At 42.9% G+C, this 22,612-nt stretch overlaps 1 protein-coding gene across 1 annotated transcript; it reads left to right on the top strand.

Moving 5' to 3' along the window:
• The first annotated feature begins 4,992 nt into the window (after positions 1-4,992).
• Positions 4,993-14,002, top strand: sik1 (salt-inducible kinase 1). The gene is made up of 14 exons (XM_086220450.1): positions 4,993-5,243; positions 5,668-5,871; positions 5,971-6,087; positions 8,548-8,611; positions 8,697-8,858; positions 9,254-9,378; positions 9,464-9,587; positions 9,677-9,897; positions 10,046-10,192; positions 10,290-10,400; positions 10,494-10,719; positions 10,804-11,058; positions 11,166-11,355; positions 11,433-14,002. The coding sequence occupies exons 2-14, from the start codon at positions 5,719-5,721 to the stop codon at positions 11,944-11,946; spliced, it is 2,409 nt and encodes an 802-aa protein (XP_086076576.1). The 5' UTR covers positions 4,993-5,243; positions 5,668-5,718; the 3' UTR covers positions 11,947-14,002.
• The last annotated feature ends 8,610 nt before the right edge of the window (positions 14,003-22,612 follow it).

The raw sequence follows: 22,612 nt of genomic DNA, 5'->3' as shown, positions 1-22,612 counted from the left end.
ACAGTGAACAATCATCCAGCTGTGTTGAGTAAAATAATCTGCCCTCTGTATGACAATTCACATTTTGAGCTTCAAATCAGTGAGAAACATATATGCATGTGGGAGCACTGCAAGTCTCATCAATGAAAGTGTTTGTTTGAGGAGGGTTGGTGTTGGACCTCCTGGATGATGTCTTGACGCACAAGCTCACAAGGACAGATGCCTCCCGCCAAAGTCAACAAGACGACACAGAGGAGCATTAATCACCTCAGAAGAATGGAACCCCTGTCCTCGCCAGAACATAATGACAACAAACCATCAGATATGAGCGTTTTTCACACACTTTGTCAGATTGTACATAGGAGCAAATTTTTAACAGGGCATTAAAGAGGTGGTGTTATCGTCTATCAGGAAAATCCTTTTCATACACATGCAGATACAAATCTTGACCTGGTTACCTCAGCGGACCTAAACTGAATGCATGGATGCATGCTCAATGACTTGTTTTCATGATAGTGAACACATCACGCCCCCGTTTTTTGATATATTCAACATAATGTGTTCTAAATGAGCCCAACAGACCAATAAGTTCATACACAGGGTAAACTGCTCCCATCATTGATTAGCATGAGAGGCAGCTTGTTGGCTTTGATGTTATTGAGGAGATTATCTCAGGACATGGACATGGCCTTGCCAACCTGTGTTACCTCCTCACAGGGGCCATTCAAATTGAGACTGTGAAATAAGAGACAATGGTAAAACTTACGAGTGTCAGTACCCAGTCAGTAGGTCATCGTTGATCATCCAGGTCAGCCTGCCAACGTTAAGGGTGCACTCACTCACTCTTCGCTCGGTCTCATCAGCCTGAAGCCTGATTGGACCTCCTCCCTACTCCCCTGCTGGCCCGGGCTCACATCGCTCCAGGCCTGACCTGACCTGGGTACGCTTACGTCATCGCTGAGCTGTACACAGTGTAACACACACTGTACTGAAAGGTGACAAGTTAGGACCACTGTAACATAATAGGAGCTAGCATAGACTCAGTGCTCAGTAGAGTGGTGCAGGAATGAGTCCTAAAACCTGGAGTTAGATTAGCAGTGCTGAACATCCAGTTCCCTCAGATCAAAGTTAGCAGGGTGTTGTTTTTTTTGTTTCATGCTTGACATATGGTTTGTGCTTCACACTCGCTGAAGATATTTTAACACTGTGTTCATGCCAGAAAGTAAATTCTGCACTCATTCAAACATGTATGTGCCTAAAAAGAAAACCAGCGGTTGCTAACAAGTAGCCGGATGAGATTAAAAACGTGTTGCATACATCAAACGTGATCATGAAGACAGAAGTGCAAAGCTCATGTGTGGGCACTCATGTGTCATGTGTCTCTGATAGAGTTTGTTCATAGCTTTTTTACCTCTAATGACTCCATTTACAGTAACTTCTGGCTTGCAGACAAAAAGTCCTCCATAAACTGGACTCTGAAACTGAAGGTTCCCTACTTGGTCTTGGGTCAGTTCTTAAGCCCGCTTCCTCCAGCTGTGCCAGGGCCTGGCTTGGCACAGTACGGATGGAGCAGTGGGTGTAGGCTCTAACTAGCTGGGCTTTACCCAGTCTGTTGCCCTGTTTGTTAGCCTCATGATCCACAGTGAGTTCGCACAGATGATGGCCTTGTTGAAGATCGCCACTCATGTCCATGGACAACACATCTAAGCATCCATTCTAACTAGCAGCAGCTCTAGACAGTCACCCAACACCTCCCCCACGCACCTCTGCAGCCAGGAAAGGTCAAAGGGGATGTGAACCTACTCACAAAGGTCTCAGGGGTGACGCATGCAGCAAGATATCTGAGTCTCTCTGAGATAGAACCCTGATGGTATGGCTACTGATATCCTCATCGTCTGGTCCTGGATACGCGGGAGTGGGTGTCTGACCTGGGGAATTTAGGAGCTCAAGGTCCCATCTTGTTTGCACATGCATACTGTTACTCAATCACATTATAGAGTAAATGCAACATCTGCTGGCTGGAAAGAGGATATCTAGCTCACCTTGGAGCTTGCCTTTCATTACTGAGAAAAATACGTCTAGCTGAAACTTTTTGAGTTCCGAAAAGTTGCACAAACAGATTTTTTTTCCCTCGCAGTAACACAAGTTTCCTTTATTCCCAGTAGCAGTGTTCCGTTAATTGTACACTGATTTTCAGACTTTTGAAGACTTCAAAAATGAATAAATATTAATAATGATGATAATAATGAAAATCTCCTACGCATGCAGCCTCTCAGGCATATAATATCAGCAGGTGGGTAAAATCGGTCTTTGCCTGTCCACTAAAACACACGTGGTTTGGGTCATAACATGAAACTGTGCTACAGCATTTACATTGACAAAATATCCATTTAAAAATATTTTTTTCTACTTCACTTTCACTCAAAAAGTCCCAAAAGCCATTTCTGTAAATGGGGAGGGGAAGAGGACAACGACCACATACAAAAACAGAAAACAGAATGACCTTTCAGTAAACTCAACATATTTTCCACACATGAGGGTGACCGTAACGAGCGGCACTGACTGGACCGTTGCATGAAAAGTACATTCACGCATGAAAGAAAAATAAAGGAAGCTGGAAAGACTAAAGGTGGATGTGGAAGGTAAAATGAATCGAGCAGAGTCGACAGAGTTTCTCCCCCAGCTGGGAGTACGGGCCGTCCCTTCATGTGAAAGTGTGGGATGTGTTTTTTTGCCCACAGGGTTAGTTTTAATCTTGTTTTGCACATCTCAGCATCAAAGAATTTTCATGTGATCCTGACCTTGAAGTACAGCTGGATCTCGGTTCGTATTGTTTGGGAAGAGCACACGGGGGACATCTGAATTGAATTAGATGTGGTAGGTGGACGTAATGAAGAGGCATCCGATTAACAAGGATGTCTGATCTTCGCTTTGAATGCCTTCCTTTGTGCGTTTCGAGGATTTCATTCTTGCCATTACTGACGATGTTGACGGTAATTATGATTACAAGTGCGCGCTGGTGAAACCTCAACGTGCTTACCTGTGCAAAGAGAAACTCCGCCAGTAATGAAATCATCTCAAACACGTCATTTACCGTTAATTTGAACTCAAAAGTGAATCAGCGCTAAAGAAGCCTGGATATCCTCCGCGGTGACCTCCACGTACGTTTTTATTGAAACAAATGCACATGTGACCCGGCTGGTTGTGCATGTGCAGGGAAACATGGCCGATAGATGACACGCTTCTGGTTCATAGCAGACGCTTGAGAGCAGGGATTCCTTTTCTGCATATCTCTGCAGCCGCATGTGTGTGAAACTACACACTTTGTCACGCAAAAAAAAAAGAAAGAAGATTTTTGTTGACATTTTCATTTGTCACGCAGGTTGTTGTGCATGCGCGCGTGTGTTAGATAAAGTTAGACAGTGCGGAACTCATGTCATTTCCAGGAACAAGTAGTTGGGCAGGTGACTGATTGGTGCTGAATGTGGTTTGGCACACACACTCAGTGTATATAACACACGTCCCTCCTCTCCTACATTAGTTTTTTTTTTTTAAACACAAATCAGAAAGAAATACGTGGGAATTTGGGAATTAAGGAGGGGAAATCATTGCCACAATGCACCAAAAATGATTGCGTGAACAAGAAAAAAATGTTACGTCTGATAAAATGCTATTTAGCAACTAGAGGGGTCAAATGCATGAAGTTATTTTGAAATACAAACATTATCCTTCATCATTATACTGATTATCATTCAACAGCATGTCTGGGTGGTGGTGGCGGTGGCGGGGGCTCACCTGTGTCCTACATCCTCAACCTTGATAATCTGACAGTTTATGTAACAGCTGTTTCCCCACTCCGGAAGTACAACAACTGTATCATGCAAGCGGATATTCAGGTGACAGCAGGTTGACACATTTGATTAAGACAACAGTGAGAGGTGGAGCTGAGTGGTTTTATTGTAAGTGAACATCAAAACACTGCATGACCTGTCGGCTGAAACCTTTGCATGATGTTTGCATTCCTGCAACGTTTGAGACTCCGCAGTGTAGACCTGGTGTTTGATATTCACGCTCACCTGCTCGGACTTTTATTGTTTATTATAACTCCCCCTAAAATATATACTCACTGCTGGACAGTCATTAAGTAGAAATACTTTTTTACTTTACTCAAGTATTATATTTAAGTATATGTATTGTACTTTGATTACTAAGTGGTGGATGTAAGTTTTAATTTTATCCTATTATATTTTAAAAGGTGGAAACGTGCGTCAGTGCACTGACATCAAAGTGCAGTATTATTACTTCTACCAACGTATTTTATGTTATTAAACTGAGGGTCATGTGAAAGAATATGAAAAGAAATCTTGATAGTGTCTTTGTTTTGTTTGTTTTAAGTGGACTTCATGCTAAGATGTGGTGTAACAGGAGTCAGTAGACATTATAATCATAAATTCATGTTTATTAAATGTTGATCATGTGAGTCGCGGTGTGTTAGTAATTTGTTATTTTCATTTGTGGTGGTGCTGGTGGTGGCGGGGGGGGGGGGTGTGGACTGTTCCTCCATCTTTGAAAAGTCGCATTGCTTTAAGAGGGGAATCTTTACAGCAAGAGTTCTATTAACGTTGGAATAACGCGAATAATGAACAATAAAATGGATGCAGAAACGCAGCCATGTAGTCCATCTACCTAACACAGTAAAACAGATCAGAATGGAGCAGAGCCGCTCCAGCCGTCTTCCTGAAACTCACCAGTTGCTTCTGCTTCCTCTCTCTGATCGAGCAGCAGCCCGGCAGAGGGAAACATCACGTGGTGACACATCGCCTTGACTGACGTCACCCTCCCCATCTCTAAGCAACCCCTCCATCAGCACTCACGTCACCAGGCGCCCGAGCCGCGCTGTTGCCTGGCAACCCGTTCTTTGCGCTCGGGTCCGGCCTTGCCATGCACATGCACCCAGCTCGGAGCTCTGACGCGGGTGTGACGTTAATAAGGTGGGTATCAATTTGTTATGGTGGAGGGGAGGGGAAAGGAAGGAGGAGTTCCCCCTGTGAGTACCGAAGCCCTCTGCTCTGCATTCCGGCGGATCGCACACACCGGCCGCAGCGCAGTCCCGGGCCGAGAGACTTGTTGAGAACAACTCGCAAAAGTTTTGTACTTTTATTCGGTGTCGGTGCTTATTGATTCGTCGCTCGACTGTGGGATGGTTTACTTTGGTTCTGACAGACGTCTGAACTGTGAGAGGAGCTTTATGTCCACATTTTAAGGTAGGATAAGACGCTCTAACGTTTGAATAAAACGTTTTACTCGCATTTTAATATTTCCTTAAGCCTATTTTGGTATTTCCGTAGAGTCACAGTTTGATATTTCCTTACTGACAGTGTGGTGATGTCATTACCAACCCTGGAGCTGTCGGACTTGTCAAGCCGGTTTCTTATTTTACTTCAGTTTCTGTTGTGTGTACGACCCAACAAGTAAAGTGTTTCATGGAAATATGGCTTTTAGGGTGATAAATGAAGACAAACAACCTTTTTAAAGTCACATTTAAAACTGACTTGTCTAAAAATAATTACTCTCTGTAGTATAACTACACCTCCTCACTCACTCCAGGCCTATAATAGACTGTATATCTGGGAAATGACTGTAAGGCCATATAAGACTAATAGATCCGACTACATGTGTCCTCTGCAGGCACTCGCCTCAAACTGTCCCCGCTCAGTAAGGCCACGCTGCTGGTGCACCATGGTGATCATGTCAGAGAACAGCAGAGGGGCTCAGCCCAGCCCTGCCCAGGGAAGACCCCTGCAGGTGGGCTTCTACGAGATCATCCGCACCCTGGGAAAAGGAAACTTTGCAGTGGTGAAACTGGCCAAACATAAAGTCACTAAAACACAGGTCAGCAACTCTTCTCCTGTGTGTTAGAGTATTTCTTGTTTGCATATTTTAAAGCAAAACCCGATGCACAGAAAAGTAAAAGTTTTTCTGATTTTCCAGGTGGCCATAAAGATCATTGACAAGACCCGGCTGAACCCCTCCAATCTGGAGAAAATCTACAGGGAAGTGCAGATTATGAAGCTGCTAAATCACCCTCATATCATCAAACTCTACCAGGTGTGTATTATCCCTCTGCAATGTTGCCCTGTGTGTGTGCGTGTGTGTGTGCGTGCGCGTGTGCGTGTGTGTGTGTGTACTGTAAATTCGTACTGTTGTTTGTGTGCAGGGCGCCCACGTCTGGGATTAAAATGCCCTTGTGTCGATTGTTGGGATGTGTTTATGTGTCTCAATAAGGATGTTGTGGTGCAGAGCTTTGTGCCTCATTACTGTGGATATACGGCGCCATTATTTGTTAACTACAAGTGTGGCGTCAGCTGCTGACTCCAGAGCACACTGAATCATAAATACAGCACAAGAGCATTAGTGCAATCCCTTCTGACCTTTGTGTGTGTGTGTGTGTGTGTGTGTGTGTGTGTGTGTGTGTGTGTGTGTGTGTGTGTGAGCGAGAGAGAGAGAGAGGTAGGGAGTGGGAATATTGAGGCTACCAGTCAGTGCCGGGAGCAGAGAATTTATGTGATGTTTTAATAGCATAACTGATTGTCCAGATATGCAGGCAGGAGAATTCTGGGTAATGCAAGGTCTGAACATTAAGTCCGATTAGCGTCCAAGTGCAATGTGTCTGCGCGTCACGTGAAGGCCTCCCCACAAAGCACTGCTTTACTGCTAATCAAATTGAAGACTTAGTCAAGAGAATCCTCTTTTTTTCCCCTCAGCCGGCCTTTGCAAGCATTGCGGCACGCGTCTGGCAACAAACACCACAAGCATGTAAACAAACACGTTGCTTTTTGTTTTGTTTTTTTAATTTCACCAGGGATTTTTTTCTACTGTTTTTTTGTTGTTGTTGTTGTTGTTTGTTTGTTTTTTTATTCCCCGAGGATTATTTCAGGTCCGGCTGAGTCAGAACTTCCTGTGAAATCATGTCTCTGAATGTCAAAATAAAAGCATGACATTATTTTCTGGAAAGCTCATTTTATTGGATACACAATAGAATTGAAACAGAGCAGAATCTGAAAATTAAACAGCTGATTTTTTATCGTTAACATATCTTGCCAGTAAAATCATGAGAATTTGTGCTTGTAATTTTTTTTTGGGGGGGGGGGGACTCAAGTGATAATTAGTTCCATTTCAGCAGGATGGGGCAGGAAGAATATTGTATTGTCATTATTTTCAGACTTTTTCTTAATCCAACGATTAACTAGAAATTTAAAAAATGAAGTTTGAAGTGGTTACAACCTCAAGTTAGTGTGGTGATTATACACCTGCCTGTTTTCTGCTCCAGTCAATCAAAAGTATGAAGGAATGTTGTGATCTTCAGTTGTAGTCACTTTTGCGTAATCTCAACTAGGGAGTTTATTTTTCCTCAGAATGCAGCTGTAATACGAATAAATACTCAGACACAGTTGGAGGGAAATCTGTCAACAGCAGAGTTAGTCAGCATTTCCCATCAGGACTAATCGCCTTGTGCTAAAGCTGTAATAGTAACTGACTGGTGATGTGGACCAGTAGAACAAATGTAAGAGTGAAGTTAATACGTTCTCAACGTCTTGAGTCAGATAATCGTCGTTCAAAGAAGTTATTCGGACTTTTTATCGCGTGACAGTGTCAGAATTATTACGATAAAGGGAAATAGGAAATAGTGGAACACTATCAGCCGTCCTCTGAGGTGCTATCTCCGCTCTTGCATGGATGACCTCTCTTTTCCCATGACCTTGGCTTGACGTGATGTTAGCGTGATGGTCAGTCGTCAATGATTTATGCTGCGTGATAATCAGCTGCTGCTTCCTCCGTTCTGTCTCATGAGACGCAAATATGTTTTTCCTCTAAAGCTTCTCTTTTTTCCCTTCCTCTTTCTCTCTCTTTGACCTTGAGTTACTCTTATTCATGTCCTTCTAGTGAAGGGGTTTGAGGGCCCTTGACGTGCTATTTGTGTTCTTTAGAGTCATGACGTCAGCTGCACCTCAAGGTGACAGAGCCCCAGAGAGCTGCTGCTCTATCTCACAGATAAACCCGCTCCCCTCTCGCAGGCATCTGTGTAGTCAATATTTTTTGATTGGTTTTCTAAAGGGGCTGAAAAGAATGAAGCTCCACCATTCAGTGTGATTAAAGATTTTTAATTAATTTAATTCAGAGTTGACCAGCAACGCAACTCATGCTGGACTTAATTTCTGAAGAAAATGGCTTTGTTGCGCAACCCTTTAGCTCAGCTGCTCGACCCCTTAGAGAGTATAGGGAAGAACCAGGAATTTCGTCATTCCACTGTTCATAATCTGCTGGGGTAGTTGATATGATTGTGTGTTTAAATGTGTGTGTGGCTGAATTCTCTTGCAACATGACCGGGGGCTAGCTTTAGCAGCAGGGTGGATGTATTGGAACGGTATTTCTTTGGTCAGAAATGTCCCGTTCCTCAAGGTCTGCACTCAGTGACACAAAGGAGGTTTTACTCCGATAAATGATCACACATCATCCCCAGCTGCTGGTGTCCAGGTGGGTTAAACTGTTTTTCTTGTCATCTTTTAGGTCATGGAGACCAAAGACATGCTGTACATCGTGACAGAATATGCAAAGAATGGAGAAATGTTTGGTAAGTTTGGATTTTAAAGGAAAATTCTGATGAATATTCACACGTGGATTCTCATAAATTATCTAATCCTCCCCTCCTTTTTTAGACTATCTCACTTCAAATGGCCGCATGAGTGAAAATGAGGCACGAAAGAAGTTTTGGCAGATTCTCACAGCGGTTGACTACTGCCATCGACATCACATTGTTCACCGGGACCTAAAAACTGAGAATCTTCTGCTGGATGCCAACATGAACATCAAATTAGCTGGTAAGTCTGTTGTTTATGCTTTACCGCAACTACAATTATACAATGTGAACCCTGAAATCCTTTCTGTTTAATTATATTGGATAAAGCGTCTGCGGCTTTAGGATCGTCACAGCATTGTATTTAATAATTGCTGTGCTAATTAAGAGGGAATATTTCCCTCATTATTTAATATGCGGGAAAATCAGCGGCAGGCAAGCTAACAAGCACTTTTAACATACAGGAATCTGATTGTCGTCATGGCACAGTGATATCATCTGCTCTATTATGGTGAAAAATTACATAACACGCATTTGATAGAGTCTGCAGCTCTGGTGCCTGCAGCTCCTTTTACTGGAATTCAATGAAAACACACAAGTGGATATAATGAAATCATTGTGTTTCTCTGTGTTTTGTAGACTTTGGTTTTGGAAACTTCTACAATGCCGGGGAGCCTCTGTCCACGTGGTGTGGTAGCCCGCCTTACGCTGCTCCTGAAGTGTTTGAAGGGAAAGAATATGAGGGGCCTCAGCTGGACATTTGGGTAAGCAAGGAACATATAGAGAGTATATTCTAAGCAAAAGAATGATCTTTTAAAAAATATTTATTTAATGTTCTTGTCTTTACAGAGCCTTGGTGTAGTGCTTTATGTTCTGGTCTGCGGCTCCCTTCCATTCGATGGGCCCAGCCTTCCCGCACTCAAGCAGAGAGTCACCGAGGGACGCTTCAGAATCCCCTTCTTCATGTCCCAAGGTGTCTATTCACCCTGACGCTCACAACGACAGCTAACTTCCCATTTATATCCACGGCAGACCAACTCAATCTTTTGTTGCGCTTTCCAGATTGTGAAAACCTGATACGCAAGATGTTGGTGGTGGATCCAGCCAAGCGGATCAGCGTGGCCCAGATCAAGCAGCACCGCTGGATGCTAGCAGACCCCACAGCTGCCCACCAGACCCTGAGCCACTCCCTGACTGAGTACAACTCAAACCTGGGTGACTATAGCGAGCCAGTGCTGGGAATCATGAACACACTGGGCATTGACCGTCAGAGGACTATTGAGGTGAGTGAACAAGAGCTAATTGTTGATGAGTTTTTAAGGATGTTAAAAGTTAATTAGCGTAAAAATACACATTTAGAGATGGGATGTGATGGATCGCAGCTCCAGGAAGTGCAGTGAAACTCATCTTCTGTCTATCATTTATCCTCAGTCTCTGCAGAGCAGCAGCTACAACCACTTCTCTGCCATCTACTACCTGCTGCTGGAGCGAGTTAAAGAGCATCGCAGCCAGCAGCTGAGCCGTCAGTGTGGAACCTGGAGCCAAAGACCCAGGAGCACCTCTGACTCCACCCCAGAGGTGAGCTCCCCACTGTGCATTACAAGCTCAAACATGAACCTCTGATCTAATGCGGTCTCTTCCCTTCCGAGACTAAAAATACTCTGCTGTCTGATAGGTGATCATGAAGTCCAGCGAAAGCTTTAGAACAACAGCATTTTCAATTCCTGCCAAAAACACTCCTCCTGTGTACTCAGAGATGGAATGCGACCAAGGTGGATTGTTCCAGGTAAATAGATAAAACCTGAGATTAACTCAACAGTTATGTAACTTTACTCCTACGTCTGTCAATCAGTTACTAATAATTGAATCGTCTCTCCAGCGGGTGGTGTTTCCAGTGGAGGCCAGCCTGAACAGATTGCTCTGGAATCGCTCCATTTCACCGAACAGCTTGCTGGAGACCAGCATCAGCGAGGAGGTGCGACCCAGAGACCTAGAAGAGGAGGAGGCAACGCAAACTCTCGGGCCTCTGCTCCCCCCCACCACCACCTCCCGCAGACACACTCTGGCTGAGGTGTCCACACGTTTCCACCAGTGCAACCCTCCATGTTAGTATGAATCTACACATCAGGCAGCCCACTAATCCCATCTGTCAGCTGTACTGAGTCTAATATCTCCTTGTTTTTCTGTAGGTATTGTGGTCAGCCCCTCAGATGGCGCCTCCTCCGACAGCTGTCTGAAGTCCTCATCCAGTCCTGCCCCCACTCTGCAGGCTGCTATGGGTGACATGTCAACACTTTTGGCCTCTGGGGCTAAAGGTGGAGCCTTGCCTCCTGCTGGTGCCCCCCTGGCCCTCTCCTCCCACCTCCTGCCACAAATCCAGGGTAGCCTTCCTGCTGCAAGCTTCCAGGAGGGTCGCAGAGCCTCAGACACTTCCCTTACACAAGGTACCAGAGCGAATAATTGAATCAAGTTGGATTCTTGTTTTTCTCATGCCCAACGTGTCATAAGATCAAAAGAGTATTGTGTAACACATTCCCATGCTTCTCCACAGGCCTCAAAGCTTTCCGCCAGCAGCTGAGAAAAAATACACGCACTAAAGGGCTTCTGGGATTAAACAAGATCAAGGGTCTGACGAGGCAAGTTGTCCCTCCACCCTCCTGTAACCGCGGCAGCCGTGGGTCACTCAGTCCAGCCCTGTCTGAGCATCGCAGCATGCTGGAGGAGGTGCTGCACCAGCAGCGGTGAGTTGCATTCTGGTTGAATTCCACATGTCAGATGATACAGAAGCAGAATCTCATCTTCACTCTGTGTTTTACAGGATGCTACAAATCCAGCACCAGCCTCAACCTCAGGCCCAAGCTGCTCAAACAGGACCTACCCAGAATCCCTTGCTCTTCCTGACCCAGCAACAGTCCTCCTCTCCTCCACCTACTTCAGTATTTCCTTCCTCCTCTTTGTTTGACACGCCCACCTCCTCCATCCTCCAGAGCAAGCCTCAGCACTGCCTGCCTCGTCCACAGGCTTCGGTGGGTCTGCAGCACGGCCTCTGGCAACAAGCCATCGACACTTCCTCTTCATCCTGCTACTCTTCTTCTCTGTCCCCCGTGGCCTCCGCTGCTTACCTTCTTGAGGCTCGTCTGCACATTAGCCAGCAACCTACCCCCCTCACCAGCCTCCAGCAGCAGCCACACACAGCCACACAAGGCACCTTCCACATCATGTCCAAACCCGCCATGTGGAACATGGGCTCAGCCTCCAGCGCAGATCCTGACATGCAGGACCTGGTTCTGTCTGGACAGCAGCAGCTCAGCAGCTGTGTGATGGTGAAGTAGAACATGGAGACGGCTGATTGTTCTATCCGTAAAAGGCCCTCAGAGCAAAATGACTTGACTTTGAGACGAAGGAATAGATGAAGATCTGAAGGTACACATGTGAGAATGTGTCCACACAAATGTGTGTGCTTTTGATATCATATATAAGCTAAAGACTGAGAAGTAACCAAACTGTGCACAAACCCGTATCAAACAGCCAGAGAAGCAATAATAGACTGAACAACTCTCATCTATGTGCTCCTCCTGAGGACTGAAATAAGAGCCGACGTTAGCAGATGAAACATGTTTTGATGCTGTCTAGGTTATCATTTGGATTCATTTTTCATTGTTTGAAAGTAGGAAGTCACAATCATTCGTTTTATAGTCACTTTTTTAGGTCATTTACTGACTTGAGACTGGAGAGAGGACCAAAAAATTTCTTTTGTGTTTCTTCCCACTTTGTTCGCCTTTCTCGCTCTGTAGCACGATTATAGTGCCCAAAGCTTCCGTGCGTGAAGAATTTAGATTCATACTGAAACTGTGATTCTTTGTTTTGTGCGAGCTGTGCAAATGCTGCTTTTACCTCAAAAAAAGACTGCGAGCATCCTCATCAGCCAAAAAAGTGAAGGAAAATAGTGTTTAGCTGATGGAGAGAAGCACAACAGGTACGTCAGGTCAGGATAGTAGCACTTCACACATGCAGTGTGTGGTCGCATCAACCCCTCCCCTTGGTGACCACCTTCTTTCTAGATCGTTCTGCTACCTCCTCAGGCAACATGTCCAAAAAAAAAAAAAAAAAAATTGAAAGCAATATCTTTAAAATCAAGTATCACACGTATGATAAGAGGACTGACTTTTCATATGTTTGTGGGAACAGTGCAATATTTTCATGGAAATAGAGAAGAATGGGGCTAAAACTCATAGGATGGTCGACATTGTCCTGAGGAGTATTTTCTTTCAATCATTTTTGACCTGCCCTGCTTGCTAGCTGACTAGAAACGGTACTAGTTAACATGAAACTGTAGAAAACTGAGGAGTGGCTGACTGTATTTCAAAAAATGCTGTTTCTTCACGCTGTGAGCTTCTATAACTGAAAAGAACAATTTTAGTTTCTACCAAAGAGTGAACAGCTCCAAGAGAAGAGGGATCTGTCGTAAATACACTACTGAATTTTCATTTTGAGTGCAGCCTCAAAAATGTTGCATGGTGGGTTTTTTGTTTTTTGTTTTTTTTTAACCAAAAGTCTCCGTCACTTTTGCTGTGACCCACCAAATGCTAACGCTACGTGTTGTTATATCGCTAGCTGTAAGGACCGCGGTGGTATTCATTTTTTTTTTGTACTCTCCTTTCAAAGAACTTGAAAACATTTTTCACTTGTCCACGAGTGACTAGAAATGGGTAGAAATTCCTGCAACAGTGTGTTCTATTGTGGAGTTTGTAAAAAAATGTAGAAATACTGGAAGTTAGTTGGATCATATCAGTGACAAACAGCGGTTATAATTGTGTTTTCTACATCGGAAACACGCAATGTTGATATTTCTGATTGATTGCACTCACTCCAGTCACTTGTGCCTTTACATGAACAAACCTACGATCAGAGGTCGACATCTCTGAGCTGAACACTGAAGGAAGAAAGGCCCCCTTTTGATATTGTCTCTGACCTTTGACCTTGCTGTGTAACCACACAAGCAAGGATTGCACTTTACTCCTATTTCTTATTGCTGAACTTGTTTTTTTCTCTCATGTTGAAAAGAAAAAACATCAGAAATGATCGAAACACTACATCTCCTGATGCAAATCTGTAAGATGACCCTTTTGATAAACTTTGGATAATAAGTATTTCATTTGGTTTTTTTTCTTTTGTTACTTGACTGTATGAGCATGTGCATGTCTGAGTGTGTGTGTGTGTGTGTGTGTGTGTGTGTGTGTGTGTGCCTGTGTATGTGTGTGTGCGTGCGAGTGTTCTTACGTGAGTGTGTGTGGAGGGCAACAGAAAGATGTGAGAATGTTAGCTCAAGAGGATTTGTTTATTTATGTGGCTATTTATTTAAATAAAGTTCACTTCCTAAACTGTCAATTGTTTAGAGTTGTTTTATTTATAAATTATATGTAATTACTGAAGTAATTTTACTCTTCTTGACCTTATTTTCTCTTTGACAACTTTTTACATGTATTTTCATCCATATTTGGTAATGATGAAGGATAAAGAAAGATACACCAGCAAACTCCAGCCTTTATAGAGATGAAAATTCACAAAAGTCACCAGCAGTACTTTTCTAGTAGTTTTAGGGACTCAAACTATAACTGAACTGATTCTTTTCTTCAACGTGTTTTCTCAGGTCTCAAACTTGAGTTCAGTTTGTTATTGTAGACGAAGAAAATCAACAGCACGGTCAGGTCAAGTTCAACAAATGTGAACTTTTCCTGCACCCCACAGTGGAGCAGATCACCGCATACAGAGCGCAGACCTCCACCGTGAGCTGGCCTGTTTTAATGAACAGACTTAAGGGGCTGAAGCCCAGGGGCCCCGTGACCGAAAGGGACCCAGGTGGAAAAAAAAATTGACAGGGAAGATAAATGCCGGCCTTCCCCACTGGGATTTTCCTGTAGCCTACATTCATTTACTGCAGATGCTGTGGCTTCATCCGCAATAAAACCTGCAACAATTTGATTTTCATCACTTCTAACAGGCGTGGACGCAACTGCTCCTGTCAAAGGTTGTTTAAAAGTTAGGTTTCTTTTATTTTCTTTTGCTGAAATACAAAACTGTCAATTCTTTCTCCTTCCACCACAGCATTTCACTTAGAGATTCAAATCTTCAACATTCTACAAAAATGACAAAATTTTGAGACCAGAACTCCTCATCCTCCGTGTGTCTTTAGGTGTATGTTTTATCATAATATCAGGATTTTTTTTTATAGTTTTCATTGTGTTATAGGGAAGTTGAGTCGCTGGGTAAGGTTAGCTTTGGAAGCGTGATACTCCACAGCCCCAGGGTGCTCTAATGTTGCCCTGAGCAAGAATTGTTGCTCTTTCACTGAGCTGGCCCAAAGTAGAACTGATTCTTCCTTGGTGCACGATTCAGGTCTCCACAAAGTTTCATAAAACATCAGCCTGGTGGTTCTTTTTCCAGACCAACAGAAGAGAGTGAAAACATGCCAAGTTAGTGACGCAAAAGCTGTTTTTGTGATGTCAAAGGCCACTGAGTACATTTCACTAATAAATACACACATAATTGTAACCCAAAGCCATTGAGGCACATAACTTGCGCGATTAGTGACAGAAGTTATAGGAGCCTTTATTCTTTGCAGTCATTCATTTTAGTCTGCCACAACAGAGAGAATGTGTGTGTGTGTGTGTGTGTGTGTGTGTGTGTGTGTGTGTGTGTGTGTGTGTGTGTGTGTGTGTGTGTGCAACATATGCAGCCTGTGATGCAACTACATAACTCGAGTTCAGCGTCCTTCATCAGAGGAGCAGAATATTATTCTCCTAGGTGACACAGCTGTTACAGTTTGGATCGCAATCAGTTCATGAATGAATCATGTGTTCATTAGCTAACCATTGACCTGAAATCACACACCTCATCATCTGTTCCTCCACCAAGAACCAACCAACAGCTACATTCCTCTCTTGAGGCTGCGTAGAGTTTGTGCCTGACAACAACTGGTCTAAAATCAGTAGCGCAGTATTTTCTTTTATTTTTTTCCCCAGCTCCTTAGAGGCTTCAGTGTACAGACATTAAAATGCACTTACAGGCTGCTTGTTAAGCACACAGCAACAAACATATTTAAGAGCTCAAGTAAAACATTCCAGTGTGAAAGATTATTCTTGTGTACGTCACGCCTGTTTCACCTAAGGGAACTTTGGTGAATTCCTGCTGCAGCGGTAGCTAAACAGTCTGCTGGCTTGCTTTCAGGTTCTTGCAGCCTCTGTCAAAAGCTCAGCTTGTTTGATGACAGGAGAAACACATGTACAATACCTGCATTTACTCATGAGACCACCAGCATAACATCATTGATTATTTGAGGACTGCGTCTTCTTTAAAATGCATAAAGACGCAGGAGCCTCAGACCCCTAAAACACAAACCTCTGAAAACCCTGCAGACTGCTTCAGCAGTGTCTTGCTCTGGATGGGCAGCAATGGCAACTTCGGGCATTTTTGGCATGCAGATTGTTCTTATTAGTCATGACCTGTCCTTTCTTTTTTGGCAAGCACCGATCACGGTCACTTTCCTGAAAAAAAATCTCCAGGCAGCAATTGTGCATTAAATGTCTAAAAAAATACATATACATATATATATATATATATGTATGTGTGTGTGTGTGTGTGTGTGTGTGTGTGTGTGTGTGTGTGTGTGTGTGTATATATGTATATGTATATATGTATATATATATATATATATATATGAAAACAGAGTCTTTGTGGGGACGTTGCGTCAACCCCATGGGTCTTCAGAAGAACTGCTGGATTGGGTGGAAAATAATTCATGTTCCGTGATCTTCTATTCATCTAATTGCTGAAGCAGCCATCCTTGATCCTGACTAATGACAGAAAGAGGAAATGTGAACCAGTCGTGTTTCTGTCAGCTGGTCATGCTACACAATATATACTTTCATCCAAGGATGGTAGTAAAAGCAACATTTCACATGGTTGAAATAAAGTAGGAGAAGATGATGTCATCTTGGCCAAATGGAGAAAGGTTTTTAGACATTACTCTCACTTCTCCAGGTTGCAGTCGTCCTTTGCTGTCAGCTATTGTTGGCCATGTTGTTGCACTTTGACTTGAGAATAAGGAGAACATTTGAGAATATCAAGGAAGAAGCAGCCAGGGGGGGAAAAAAACAGCTGGTCGGTCACATGAGGTAAAGATTCACTACATCAGAGTTTCTTGGAAAAAAGAAGTTTCCATGTCCTATTTTATATTTTCTCTTTTAAAAAAAAAAAAAAAAAGACAACCACCTCAAATGTGTGTAAAAATTTTTTTCCCTATTTCCATCAAACTTTTTTAAAATATATTGATGATTAAAGGGAGTTTTCCAAGTAATTTCCACTTCTGTATAGAAAGTATTTACAGCAACAAGGCTGCTGGAAGTCAAACTTTCCCATGCATGCGGTAATGTCCCGCAGTGAAATCCATGGAACTGAAAACTCTACTTATGAACCTGAGAGGACAGAGGAAACTCCTCAGAGGAAACACCATTAAACTTCAGGGTCAGGAAATATTTTTCAGACAGATAAGTGAATAATAAGTTCTTTCTTCAACAGAAAGCTCCAACTTCCTCCATCCGTCACTTCAACAGTGAAAGGCCTTTAAAGGAATCTGTTTGCCTCATTCATGCCCAGCACAAAACACATTAATCAAAAACTAATCACAACCATTTGTTGATGTCTGCCAGATCAGATCATGCATCATTTAAATAATTTGAATGGACACACCCAAAACACACTTTAAATCATGAGCAACAGATCATTTAAACAGGGCCCAGTGTGTGTGAAGCGTGGGACTGACCAGGGTGGACCCCTCCACTAGCCACTGCAGCCTGGTATGGTCAGTGATTGAATGGATTTATTTATTTTCTATGACAGCTGTTCACAGTGCAGTTTTACAGCCTGGGCCATGCAGCAGGATATCTCTGGTCTAACTAGTTCAAACTTGTTTTTAAGTGTTTCTCTGCAGTTGAGAATGTTATTGCATTTTCAAATTTCCACTGCAGGTGTCCAACTGATTTAATCTGATTTACTCACTGGCTGTAGCCAATTCATTGGCTCTACTTTGTGAGTCTAATTACATGAATTATTCGGATCCAAGAATTATTAGGAAAGATGCTTGTTAATGCTGATGAATTACATGAGCATGACGACCAAAACTTCAGAAAGACTCATTGTCACACATTTTGGCAAATCAAAAAGCTCTCATAACAGTAGGTGGGGGCTTTTGAGTGAGGTATTTATGGAGAATTTTTGCATGATTTTGCTCAAATTACCTCATGGTACTGCACGGTGGTAGTAATATAATATCCACGCGCTGGATTGGTTGTTGGCTCTATTTCAGTTGGGTGAGCCAACAAAAGCATACCAGTTTAATATATCTGGACATTCACAGGAGCTTTTCTAATGGGTCAGCCATCTTTGGCCTCAGTACGTTTAGCGGGAAGAGACTACAGGATGATACATATACATAATTATTCATCATTATTTACACATTTATACATGAAAGTGTTGAAATATTGTGTCCAGATATTGTGCTCTGGTCCCAAGCTTCCAAACACGTGGCCCTTATAGAACTGACGGTGCCCTGGGAGGAAAGGATTGAGGAGGGTCAAATATCAGTTGCTCATCTTGGAGAGTCAGGAGGGGGGGTGGAGAGCCTGGAACCTACCAGTGGAAGTTGGTTGTACGGGCTTCCCAGGACAGTCCCTCTGGAGCTTCTTGGGAATGCTCGGGGTCAGAGGGTCAGCCCACATGAACCTGGTGAAAAACATTACAAGGCAAGTAGAAGCAGCATCCAGCTTTGGCTGAAGAGAGGCGACTGGTGGCTAAACCAGGTTGGCAGGGGAGGCAGAGCTGAGCGTGGAAGACCTGAAGGGCTGTGGGAACAGTTCCAGGATACTGGTTTTGCTGTCAAGCCCCACGGATGTGTTGTGGGCTAGATGACAAAATGCCAAATATGCGAGGTGCCCACTTGAAAACCTTACAAAGTCACAAGGTCTGAAGCACTCCGCTCTGCATCAGGTTGATAGGACAGCCTCGGAAGGGAGCTATTATGCTAACCGCTAACCACCCCACAACAGTGCAGGAGGTAACTTCTATGAAGTGCAATGGCTGCGATACCCTTATCATGTGAAGACATACGTGTGTGTGTGTGTGTGTGTGTGTGTGTATATATATATATATATATATATATATATATATATATATATATATATATATATATATATATATATTACATGTTCTAAACCTCGGATCAGTGTGAAAAACATTGTTAAAATTACACACACACACACACACACACACACACACACACACATATATATATGTGTGTGTGTGTGTGTGTGTGTGTAATTTTAACAATGTTTTTCACACTGATCCGAGGTTTAGAACATGTAATATATAATATATATATATAATATATATATATGTGTGTGTGTGTGTGTGTGTGTGTATGTGTGTGTGTGTGTGTGTGTGTGTGTGTAATTTTAACAATGTTTTTCACACTGATCCGAGGTTTAGAACATGTAATTAGGCAAATCTTAATGAAAGTTTTATGATGCAAGATCAGAAACTGGCAGCACCAAAAACACTTCATATGCTTTGTCCTCTGCTCCCAACTGATGACAAAGCAATACGATGATACATCCACCCTCCCTCCTGCTGACCAGTTCTTCATAAAGCTGAGAGCAAACAGGTATCAGGCGCCTGGCAGGAAATGTGGTGTAGGAGTGAAGTGACGCAACAGAAACATGAGAAGCCAAACAATCAAAGAGGCATGGTGCAGCTGCTTCACTCCACTCTCCTCCCTGCTCGCTCATTAACTCATGAGAAGAGAAGCACAGCAGCAAAACTCAGATTTAAAGTCTGCAGCAGGAACAAAGCGGTCCCCGTTCCAAACATACAAATGTGTTGATTTGCCACACACCAAGGGGCCTTTTCAGTGCTTCACCATACACACTTTATCACTTGTAATACCGTATATGACTCGACATTTGGCATGTGATCCTCTGGGAGTTGCTCATGGAAGTTCAGTGTGAATGGAACACTGTGCATTTGACGTCTCTCCACAGCAAACACATCAGTCATCAGTAGAGGCCACCTGAGGACATGACCTTGTATCAGCTCACAAGTATTTATAACAAGCTCTCTATAGCTGTGTGGACCCTGTTGATTTATTACACTATGTATGTGTGGTACAACAAAAGAGGACACATATGACAAAAAAAAACAATAAATGTAATACCACACTGTAAAAACACTACAGTGAATTTTTTTTAAAAAAGTGCATCAAGTCAAGGAGAAGAAACTTTTTGGAGGCACACTGTCGAGTGTGGACAATATTCTAACTAAAACTAACACATTGTGCTCATGTGAATGAAGATTAGAATAACAGAGACAGTAAAGAGGTGTGGGCCCAGATCAGAGCCTTGTGCCTCTCCATGGAACAATTCTGAGAAATGATTCACTTGGAACAGAAACAATTTATGTCCATGACTGATCCTTTAGTAACTGTGTTTTCACAGATTTACGCTGACATACTAACATATTTACGTAACAGTTACTGTAGATCTGCTGCACATCACATGGCAGTTGTTGATGTGACTTTTCCAGTAAGTCTTTGATGCTTTTGTAAAATCTTGATAATCAAATCTGCTGCTGCTGTTGTTACAATCAAATCCAATTCATGTGACATTCACTTCCCTGCAGGTTGGATCACTTCAAAAAACATTTATGTTAGATTGATACTATTGTTGCTTCTCTTGGCCACGGCACTGGCAGAAGGATCTGGAGTTGGTCCCAGAGGGCTGAAGGTGGTTTTTCCTGAGCCTGGGTCTTCTGGACGTGTCTGCCCAGTTTTTCCCGCCTCTGTCCTCAAAGTGTTTGCTCATTTCAATTGTTGGGTCTCTTTAAACAAAATGTGATTTTAGACCTGCTTTACTTGTAGAATGTCATGAGATAAATTTTATTATGACTTGGCGCTATAAGATAAAAATTGATTTGCTCTGACCTGCCCATGTATGAGCCATATATGTCTGCATGTAACCCACAAAGGACTGCTCCCTTCAGCTGAGGACAGCGACATCATCCACCAAATGATCTAAGATTTAAGAGTAGATTTCATGTGTTGTTGTTTTAAAAAAAAAAAAAATTTCACAACAATATTTCACTATCAATGATTGCAAAACTGAGGGCACAGTTCTGCAAATGTGTGTGAACAGATTATGAATCTGAATTCTCATTTATAATCTGTACACACACATTTGCAAACCAAGACTACAGAATTGCTTTTCTTTTGTATTTTCTTCAGCCTTTATAAGAGGCAGTAGATATTATAGAATAAGCAGTCTTAACATGTAAGTGAAGTTGGATAATTTGTCATTTCAATGGTCACACTGGATAAGGACAATTTCCTTGAATTTCTCTCTCTCCCCCTTCTCTCTCTCTCTCTCTCTCTCTCTCTCTCTCACACACACACACACACACACACACGGGGAGTGAAGGAGACTCCAGTGTTCCACATAGACAGCCTGCTATAAAACATTCAGAGTGGTTTGAATAAGTAACTCAGTATCAAAGTGAAAGTGCATTGAGCAAAGAGGTTTCCTGAAAGAATGTGCGTGTGTGTGTGTGTGTGTGTGTGTGTGTGTGTGTGTGTGTGTGTGTTTGTGGTTGAGGCAGAAGAAAGAGCAAAAAAAACCAGATACTGAGAGAAGAGTCCAACTGTTGAAGTCAAGAACTACTTCCCACCCCTGTGATCAACGATCAGATGAGAGGTAAGTCTGATGACAAAAGGGAAATTCAGGCTGCTCATGAAGTCAACATTACTGCATCAGTCACAAGGACAGTTGCATAAGAAACTTTGAAGTACTTTGGTCATTGTAAATGGAAAGCCTATTGACCCTAATGTTATATAAAGCATATGAAATCACAAAAACACACGTAGAAATATTCTCAGTAAGCAGCTAGAGCTGTTGGAGCTCTCCCCTCGCTGTGAGATAAGTACTCTCCTAATTGTGTGTACGTGAGTTCGAAAGTGTACACATGCGTCACTACCAATCATCAAGCTCTCTGGCAGGATGAGAATGAATACCAGAGGATTTGTGGAGCTCAGGGAGGTCCAGAGCAAAGTAAATAAACAACTTTCCAAGAGCACAGAGGGACTCTGAATAATTACTGCTTCACCAATAACTTCACACGTCCAGCTGCAGAAACACTGAACAGTAGCAGAAGCAGAATATTTTCGTGTCAAAATAATACTGAAATGAAAGACAGTAGTTAGCATCTTCAGCAATATGCACAGAGAGTCACTGTATAGAAAATCTGTGTGTAAAACCATAGACTGTGTAATAGAAACAGTGCTGAACATTGAGGCTAATTTTACATAGTGGCTGCACTGTGTAATTACATTTAAGCTGTTCATCACTCGTTGTACTGCCATCCGAAACGTCTCTTTCTCATAGACTTACATTGGGAAAGAAGACGCTGTAAAATAATCAACAGAACCCTGACAAACCGACCTTAATATCTGATCTCTTTGGCCCAATAACATTTGGTAAGACTGGTAAAAGGTCAAAAGATCACCCCTGTTAAAGTCAAGGGAGGCTTTAACTGGAGGTTCGAGGTCTCCAGGGGGAGGCCTCTTGTCTCGCTCTATTGGCAGCAGCATTTCCCTCAGACCCAGAACACAAACTATCGTGGCTCAATTTGTCACCGAGCAGCGTTCACGGTCCGAACGAGCCCCCACCTACAAGGCAGGGTCCAGTTTGCTTCTGTGATTAGTTTGCTACTGCTTTGGAGGCCTCAGTTTAGCAGTTTGTTCAAGTTTGCCATCTTTGAGTCAGCGGCTACCTTGAGGGCGGATGTTGTATTTTACAGGTTTCCATAGTAACAGGTAGTCAATCACAAGCTAGTCCCAACTCTACTTCTATACCCCCCATACAATCAGACTCTTTTAAAGATGGCGACTGGAAACAA

This window comes from Aulostomus chinensis, chromosome 12, assembly GCF_037954235.1.
Source record: "Aulostomus chinensis isolate RoL2024-O1b breed Wild chromosome 12, RoL_Achi_v1.0, whole genome shotgun sequence".
NCBI classification, from domain to species: Eukaryota; Metazoa; Chordata; class Actinopteri; order Syngnathiformes; family Aulostomidae; genus Aulostomus; species Aulostomus chinensis.
Note: the sequence above shows the minus strand (reverse complement) of the source record. Positions and strands in the feature narration are given on the sequence as shown.